Below are 9,850 nucleotides of genomic sequence, written 5' to 3'. Positions count from 1 at the left end.
TAAAACTCATGGAATCCAGTCCTTCTTCCAAAACTTTTACTCCCACCAGAGTTTTCTTAAAAAAATTTTTTTAAACTCAATAAATCAATAAGAAAAGATTTTTTTAAAAAATAAATAAATCTGGGAGTATTAGCACTGAAATTTTAATCAAATAAACCAAAGTGTGGCTTGTGCACAGGCTCAATATAACTTACTAAAAACTCTTGAGGAAAAAAATAGGGCAATACCAATATTGGTTAAATCACCAAAATAAGAAAATGCTTTGGTTCCACCATTTATTTTACCATCGTAATAAAAAGTAATCTGAATTATGACAAAGCTTTCCCAAGTTGTAATAAATTACTTTAAATGCTGTCATGCAGCAAAGCTGTCATCCAGCAATACAATTTAACACACACAGCCTCAAAAAAAACAAAAACCCATCAATGGGATTTCGGCTAACTACACATATAATTGCAACCGAAGCAGCAGTCTTCTGCAGGACAAAAACTCAGTTGTCATTGCCTGTTTCAAACTTGTATATGTCCGGTCTTGGGTAACGGAGTCAGCGTATTAAGTCTTTTTTTTTTTTGGCTCTAAGATTAGGAGAGCAGCGACTGAACTTGATGAGGAGATCTATATAATATAGTTCCCGGGTCTTTATATGCATTATCAGGATTCATCACAGCTGCATACAGTTCACTGTAAGCTCTGCAGATCAGTTCTGTGGATTGTTTTATTATCTGCTGTCTAAAACACAACCAAAGTTAGACATATAAATATATAGCGGATGATAGAAAGTGTCTTGATGAGCAAGATCCTGTCCCCTTTCTTTGCAGGAAGAAAAAATGTAGGCCATCCTAATAGCCTTGGTGGAACAGTGGGCTAATGCCTCCTTAAGTAACACCAGCTGCCTGCAATTAGTGCAGGTTCGCATCCCACCAGGCTCAAGGTTGACTCAGCCTTCCATCCTTCAAAGGTAGGTAAAATGAGGACCCAGATTGTTGGGGGCAATTAAGCTGACTTTGTAATAATGCCGCTTGCCCCCCCCCCCGAAAGCCCTAATAAGCAGGCATATACATAGAATGAAGGCTATTGCTAAGCACATTGATTTGTGCTTCTTAGATTGTAAGCCGCCCTGAGTCTTTGGAGAAGGGCGGGATATAAATGGGATTTTTTTAAAAAAAATAGCTCCCTGCCTCTACTCACTATAAATGAATACAACCTCTTGTATTCAGATGCTCTTGGGCAGCAATGGCTGGAGGGCCTGAGAGCCTACTCCACACAATGCAAAGTTATGTGGCTTCTGGGCCCAACTTCTTCCCCCAATTATTCAGCAGCAGTGCAGGGGCTGTGCCGTGACCTCTGAAACAGCCACAAGGTAAGTCTTTCTTTTATGAATTTTTATACACCCGTCCCTATTAATGATGATGGAAATAAACCGATGTGATCATTAATCATTCTTCTGGGATTGCCTCCCACCCACCCACCCCTGTCCCTTTTCTATATAGGTACAGTACACAATTCGCAGCTAAACATGTGGATACAGCCCCGTTACCCCTCAAACGACTGGTTAGTTGTAAAATAGCTCTGCAAGCAAAAATGGCCACAACCAACTTCCTGGCAAAATTACTGCAGGATACCCATTGAAAAGAAGAGTTTTTCAGCCAAACAACCTGTTTCCAAAATAGTCCTGCTGCCTGCCTCACATACTAAGAACAGACTATGAATCAGTAAGCTGTCGTCCTCTAGTGCAGACATGTCAAACTTGTGACATCACGCAATGTATTGGCACGGTTTTGCCACTGCCGGCAATGGGGTCGGCGCGGCTTCTGCGTGATGCGTCCGGCCCGCGGGCCAGCAGTTTGACACCCCTGCTCTAGTGTATCGGCCAGTCAAGGGAGGAGCACTATAAACATGCTTAGTCCCCAAATCAGCCCTCTTATGTTTGAGTCTTACATGACTCACACGCAAAGGAAAACAATGAATCCCGATCCTATCAAAGACAGGAAAAAGAAAAACTTTACTTACTTAACAGATGTGCTGAGGAGAAAGTTTATCTGTGGCATTAACAGACCATCGGGGGCAGACAAATAACGATCAAATTGGACCTGTCACACACAAAGAAGGGCAGATATGAGTCAATGTGTTGTCCTCAAAAGACAGGCCCACTGCTCAGGAGGCAAGAATTAGACCTAAACATTCTCCAGATGTATTCCGATGCTCCAGGGAAGGGAGAATCCGGAAGCACAAAAAGACTGCCGACACCCAATATACTTCAACCAAAACTAAGCTGTAGCATGGAGATGTTTCACCCTAGCCCAGCACTTGCACTAGGTATCAATCATTTGTATGAGGAAAGGGGGTCAGTCCAGCCTATTTTATTCTTGTTCTTTCTGCTCTCTTCTCATTTGCCTCATTCTGGTCACGGCTCCTTGTTATATATATTTGGGCACTAGGGTTTAATTTGTTTTTAATTTCTTTAGTTTGGGTATTTTGGTATTTATGTCCCTGTTCACTGCCCTGAGTCCTTCGGGAGAAGGGCGGTATACAAATCAAATCAAATCAAATAAATAAAATATGGGTTAGATTACCCTCACAGAAAAAAAAATCCCTGGTCCTTAATTGTAATCCTTAAAGTCTATAGATGTCGATTATTATTTTTTCCCAATTTGAATGAAATTATCAACAGCTGTCAAACTTAGACATATCCTGAAGTGACACAGTCCAACTTTTGCCCTAGAATGCAATTTGTGAAGTCTCGAGTTATAAAACAATACCAAATGTACTATATCAAAATATTTGGGGAAAAAACTGATATGAAAATGAACATGAAATCTGAATCAATGTTATGTCTTCCTTAACATTACAGGAAAATTTATGGCTCTGTGGTGGATTGACTAGAATTAATTCTAGTCAATTTAGATTGATTTAGAATTAAATTCTAAAATTCCTTTACATTACAGTGAAATATTACACACCTCTGAGTTTCCACGATTTATTAAACCCACAGACACCCCCAACCACCCAAAAAGGGAACTGAACTTTAAGAACACCTGGCTTCCTTTTTGCTTTTCTTCCTTTCAGTCATAATGGAATGACAAAGAAAGTAAAACACCCACTCTCTGAAAATCCTATCACAGTTTTCCCCTCTTTCCCTGTGCAAGACAGCTGAAAATGATTTATCTCACCATTGCAGCTTTTAATGACATAGAATCCATACTGGGTACATTAGCCAAGGGACCCTAAAATTAAAGGAGAGATAAATAAATGAATAATTACAAACAATCAATGTTTTAATAAAATCGAGTGAAAAACTATTTTGCAACAAAGCCCTAAAACTGTAGCATGCTGTGGATATTTATGGAATCATGCAATGATTATAGTGACTGAATTTTGGAGACCCTCAGCTGCCACAAATCTCTAGATCAAAATCTGAAGTTAATAACTTACTTATCTGGTGAAAGAAAACCAAATTAAGAGCACTAAACAGACAGCCCATTGACTTTATGGAGGACAACTGACATAAATCCACTGACTAAATAATGTTTTTGTGGGTCTATTCATGTCTCGTGAAAAGGAAAGAATATGGTGGGGTTTTTTTGTAAGTTCCTAAAGCAAAATAAAATGTGAAATAAGGAAAGTTTAAATAGAAAGAAGACACAATCTAAAAAAGAGAGGGCAATTCAGGCAATTTGTGAGAATTTAGGATGTAGGACATGTGATCAAAATTCTAGATGATCCAAACTGGGAGATCAGGCAGATCTCTTAATCCCCCAGTTTTAAGAAGGTCAGAGAAAAACAACATTACTTACAGTAGTCTGGATCACTTTATAGCACAAAACTAGAGTGTGTGTTATATAATTCTGTAGTACGACTTATTAAACAAACTAGCAAAAGCAAAATTGAGTATATTGCAATCAAAAAACTCTATCAGCTTATGAATTACAAAGTCACACTATTTTTCACAAGATAGCTTGGTGCACTCAAACTAAAATAATGCATTTCTTTTCATTATTCAAAAACTGCCAAGGACACTAATAACCATTGCTTATCTTTTTCAATGGGAGATTAAAAAACCTAATATGAAAATTACAAACAAAGCAAATTCCTGGTCATGTGTGGGTAACCAAATAGAGCCAACTCTATCTAATAGAAGTTAAAACTTTAAATAAAACTCCAACCACTGAAATCCAATCTATTCTTCTTAAGATACCACCACAGCTGTGTCTTTTTCAGATAGGTCAGGGTCTCGTGACTGCCTTAAAAACATACTTGTTGACATCCTTTTGAGGTCTCCTAAAATTTTATGAATAATCTGTCTTCCTCCCAACATGTTTAGATTGGGTCCATTTGGAGTTATTTTTTATTAAATAATTCTATCTGCAAGTCTGATTTCATTTGGCTGAATAACAAGTTTAAATGTATTAACATGGAAACTATATTAACATAACTAATTTTGATAATATGAAACTGGGTCTTGTCTCTCACCAAAATCTCAAAAGTCTTAAGATATTTCTGTTCTGAAATTCTGAATTATATTTATCTCAATATGATAAAACTTTGTCTCAGTGAAAATGTAGAGCAGGCATATCAAACTCGCGACATCACGTGACGTCGCATGATTTATCGGGACTTCTCCCCCAACGTTGACGCATCAGGCCCGCGAGCCGGCAGTTTGACATGCCTGATGTAGAGCAAAATGCTCTATCATATATTATTCCTGTGAAGGAGCATGAAGATAACTCATTGATGAAGGAATGCAAGAAACATTAAGAGAAAATAAATAACAACTGAGTTCCAGAACAAGAAAAGCGTAAAAAACAAATGCAAGTTAACCCTGTCTTAACTGTTTTGTTTAGTGTAAGAAGAGGTTGAGGGAAATTCCTGGGGGCTTTCAAGATTCTGTCATTATGGCCTGCAACAGTAAAGTAACATTCCTGAAATCTTTACTCAGTATGCTTTCCTCACCTGGCCTACCTTGAAGGGCTGATCGTTACAATGTAATGTGCTTGATTGCACCTGACTCCATTATAAATAAAGTAGCCTGAAATAGACAGCCTCCCATTAGGCCACACTTTCAATTATGATGAATGTGCTCCAACAAGCCAAATTGAAAGCAGTGGTTTCACTAGCTTACAAACGCAAATATATTTGGACATATTAGTGAAGGATGAGAGAAGAAAAGAAGTGAAAGAAACAAGTGTGAAAGCAGAATACTGCAGGAAGAGAAAGTACAAGCCATGTATGAAAATAGATTAGAAGATTGGAAGCCACCCAGAAGATGGGCAGCTATATTGTTTTAAATAAACGAACAAACAAATAAAATAATCTCAAAGAATGAAAATTAATACAAGGAAAGTGGTTACGGAATGCTGCTTAGAACAGACACAAAAATGTTACGCTACACAGAGTGCCTCAGGTTAATGAGTTGAATATAAAAAAGGAGTGTATTTTTATTTTATTACAGAAAAAGCAACAGGCTTGAATTATGGAAAGTTTTGTGTGAGTGTGGAGTTGAAGGCTGGTTGTTAAAACTTCCATGATGGAAATAGTATCTATGAACATAAATGGAATGTTTAATGAGAGGTTTAACATACAGTAGGGTGTACACAAGAAGAGAGGATGTCCCTTTAATTGATTAAGATATTTATGGATAAACATATAAAGAATACTTGTAGCAATGGAAAAATGTGTTTGTTGGGGCATGAATATAGTGCACTTTTGTATGCAACCAGTGTTAGCTGAGGACTCAAAATTATTTGTAACAAACCTGGGGAATGGAAAAACAGACACAAAAATTGTATTATATATGAATTTTAGCAGAAAGATAGTAGACAGTATGTGCCCTGATGTAAGGAATGACTGTTTATCAAAAGAAGCAAAAAGGGCTATGTGGGACTGCCATGACGGAAAGGAGATCATGCAAAATTATTGTTGGATGGCTCTGGTGAGTTCCTCAAAAAGAGGGAAGAGAGATTAATGAAAGGGCAATGTGGATGAATATGCTCAAGCAAGAATAATTGGCAGCTGTAAATGGAGAGATATAATGAATTGTGTCGGTGTAAATCAAATTTAGTTCTATTTGTTTTCTTCTTATCTCATGCCTTTATTTTTTATTTTTTTGGCTTACTATTTCTTACTCTTTCTGGGTTTTGCGAAATATTGCTTGCCATGAAAGGAAAAAGTAGGATGGGTTTGCATGTAGGTAATTATAGCCAATGCACATAACGACTCCTTTTTGAAACTAGAAGCTTTCAGAAACAATTGTCCTTCCTGCTAAGGAAAAAGAAACCGGGAATTTTGAAGTATCCATTTAGATTCCAACTAAATATAGTAGACTTACATTTGCAGTTCAGGGTATCCGACTGAATGTGGAAATATTGGCTTGAACAGCTATCGGAGTTTCCAAGTAACACAAATATGCAATCAAAAATAAGCCATTCAGTAGCACTTACTCAGTACTGTGGCAGTATTTGCATCTCATAATTGTCTATTAAAGAGCTAAGTAACAAAGCCATTTGGCTAGTGTGCTGTATACTCCCACGGGCTCCTTCCAGGAATAGGAAGAATGGTGTATCTTCCACCCATGCTTATAAACCATTCCCAATGGTTGAGCATGTCATTGAAATGTAGGATGGTGGGAATTGTAGCAGGTTTCTTAACCATGAGTACATTTCGCAGCCTAAAGCTGCTCACATGAAAAGCTTAAATGCTGGGCAAAAAAACATCAACAGAGACTTGTCAGAAGTGGGTATTGATATTGATAGTTTCCAAAATTATTGCTCACCTGCTCCGTCTTGTGTTGCTGTACCATGTTATAAATATAACTTAGACCCGCTCTAGTTAACACGTAAGACGCTTGTTCATTTACAAGGGTATCCAAATGTGCTTCAATCTAAAATGAACAGCAAATTTTCACTTACTGCAAAGTATTTAGAAATATCATATGTAATTTATTTGGCACAATTAAAAAAAAAGTAGCAATGAGTTTATGTAAATTACATGTTACGAGTCTATGGATATGTAAATTCAATCTCCCAGCTAGATTTTTATGAAGTTTTGAATTGTACTATTTTGCACAATCATCCTATCAGTGTTACGGTGGCAATTTGCACAAACTGACTAGCCACAAAGTTAATTCCATAGCGAAAAGTTTTGGGGGACCTGTGTCTGGAGATGAAGCAAGCATCAATGAAGAGTGCACATTTTTTAAATTTTTAAAAAATCCAACAATATTGTTTAACTGCTAAAGATTAAATAGGAGGAATACATAAATGATAAATTGTATTTTTCACTAATGGACATAATCTTTATCGAGGTCAGCAAAGTAACCTTACTTGAAAATGACTGCTATTCTCCAAAATGGATGAGAAGTATGTTTTCGATTCGGTATTGAGAACAATTCATCTTATCTATTTATTAATTTTAGTATCACAACAGGCTCTGTTCAGATAGTATCTTAGCTTAGGTAGCTGATTCTACTGTCTACATAGGTAGCTCTATCTTTGCATTTTCTTGGAAACAACAATAAAAGTTGGGGAAGGGCAAATTCTTCTGTGCATCAAACAGCTGTTTTGCAATAACCCATGTCCAGATTGAAATATGCATATTTCAGACAGTATATAGGACAAAATGTGGGTTGTTTTGTGCCAGGTAAAAACTGATAAGTTACTTTGCCCGGTGGGGGGTGGGTAAGAATAGGACAAAGGCAAGGCCCAAAGTTTCCTTGCAGACATCATTGGGGAGGGAGACAAAAATAATATTGGGAAAATTGGGGTGTAAATAGGTTGGTGGGATTTTCTGGGCCCAGATATCATTAGATAAATAAATATCAGCTTAGCTCTTTGAGAGACCATGGGATTAAGAAAAAAAACCCCTTCAAGATTACCCCCTAGATTTTCTTTAGCTTAAGAGGGGAGAGAATCCTTGTCAGGCTTTTAAGAGAATGTTATTGTACTTTAGTGTAAAGAGTAAGGGCTATGACCGTAAGGCAGGGGTCTTCAAACTCGGCCCTTTTATGATTCATGGACTTCAATTCCCAGAATTCCTCAGCCAGGCATGAAGTCCATGAGTCCTAAAAGGGTCGAGTTTGAAGACCCCTGCCGTAAGGAAAATAGGCAAGGACTGTTATATTAGCAAAAACAGTAGGAATATTTTTTTTAAGTCCCAGGAAACAAGATGGAAGAGTCTCGGGCAGACTCCTTTGTGATTCATTGGGCTACAACAAGGAGAATAAATCACAATCAGGATAAAGCATAATCAGGTTTTTAAGATTGTGTTGCTATAGTTTATCTCAATAAAATATAGCCTTACTTTCCCTCTGGAATCTGGTCTAGCACAAGGGCTGACATCTTAACAGTAAAGCAAAGTGCCAATCGCTCATGTGGTGTCTGCTTCCTGATCTTGTCTACCTCAATGGGTTGACAGGAGGGAAGGCACTGGGAAGCCTGGAATGCAGGAGACTGAAGATAAATCATTTGGAGGAAGTGGGGAGAAAGTGTAAGATGTGCCCTAATCTTGTGCTACTAACTGAGAAATAACACTAGGATCCTTCTAGGTTTTATTTCAACCAAAACCAAATCTCCACTTTTTGTTTCTGACGACAAAACATTTAATCAGAACTTTTGGGACATAGTGGTTGATTTTAGAAGCAAAACCTATTTTCTGTTTTGCACACACTCCTAATTAGATACAACTGGGTTTAAGCATAACTAAAACAAAGTAAGAAACCATGGAGCTGCAAGCCAAAAACTTGTTTGCATCTTGGCTTAATAAGCTGCTATAAATGTCATTTAATAAAGTTAATTGTAGGATAGTTATAACCAGATAACCCCTGTAATTCAACCATCTATTGCCAAACACAACTCAGTGATACCTGCTCCTCCCAACCTATCTTATAGCTTGATCTAGAAAAATCTAAGAATTTCATCTCATTTCAATGTAAAATTGTTTAAAAATGAAAATTCCCTCTAGTAAATTATCCAATGGATAGCAACTGCAATTTATGTGTGCTGTCATTTAAAAAAAAAAGCTTGCAAATGTGGCTCAGCTTTTTACGTTTCACTGCTTTGCTGCATCGGGGTTCTTAACCCCCATTAATGATTTTTTTTGTGGCTGCATGCGCCAGTGTTTACTTTAAATATAAAGCTGTGAGGATACACACATTTAAGAAGATTGTGTTGTATTTATTCCCTGTTAATGGTTAATGGCAAAGAAAACATCAGAAGATTGACTTTGGACATTTACCTGGTATTGTAACATTTCTAGCCTTTTATCTGTGAATTCAAACAGAGCCAGCATTGTCTTCATCATATGAAGTGAATTCACCATGAAGGTTGCCATGTCAGCAGACCCCAGGTTACTGGCAGACATAGTACACATCTGCAACAGGGGATCCAGCACACAAGAAAGGACCTAGAAGAAAGCAGGAAGAGCAATATTCTGACTCAGAGTGACCCTTGGGTATTTTCCCATTCTATTAACTCCCCAAAAAAGGAAGTTAATGCTGAAAAAAAAAGGTCTGCTGGCCTTTGAACACAATTTCAGAATATATAAATAATGCACTACCGGCCACTTGCTCTTCTAATTTCACATTTCAATCCAGTGTGTTGCCAGCTGCTTATGCAACCACTTCTACATTTAGTTGGTCATGCTTATTTGTTAATGCCAGAAAAGGATGTTGCATAGGAAAGTTGCGTAGGCATAGCCAGTTCAAAGCAGAAGTGATACAAACATAAGACAGCTGATGAGGCATGTAGTGTCCAAGCTATTCGGGGTGGGTGGGGTGGGGTGGGGGTGGAGCTTGAAGGAAGGTTCACATTGCAAGAATGCAGTTTTAATGTAAATGTTCCAAAACAGCTACCTACTC

At 37.6% G+C, this 9,850-nt stretch overlaps 1 protein-coding gene across 1 annotated transcript in view; it reads right to left on the bottom strand.

The window, feature by feature from the left end:
* Positions 1–320: 320 nt before the first annotated feature.
* The window catches only part of COG6 (component of oligomeric golgi complex 6), a 31,303-nt gene continuing 21,773 nt past the window's right edge, over positions 321–9,850 (bottom strand). Inside the window, exons 15-19 of the mRNA XM_083350116.1 lie at positions 9,229–9,396; positions 6,770–6,877; positions 3,171–3,224; positions 2,011–2,090; positions 321–729 (exon numbers count right to left, since the gene is read on the bottom strand). Of these exons, the coding sequence (XP_083206242.1) occupies positions 582–729; positions 2,011–2,090; positions 3,171–3,224; positions 6,770–6,877; positions 9,229–9,396 (558 nt within the window). The 3' untranslated portion in view covers positions 321–581. The remainder of the gene's footprint in view (positions 730–2,010; positions 2,091–3,170; positions 3,225–6,769; positions 6,878–9,228; positions 9,397–9,850) is intronic.

The sequence above is a fragment of the Vipera ursinii genome, assembly GCF_947247035.1.
Source record: "Vipera ursinii genome assembly, chromosome: 1".
In the NCBI taxonomy this organism is placed as follows: Eukaryota; Metazoa; Chordata; class Lepidosauria; order Squamata; family Viperidae; genus Vipera; species Vipera ursinii.
Note: the sequence above shows the minus strand (reverse complement) of the source record. Positions and strands in the feature narration are given on the sequence as shown.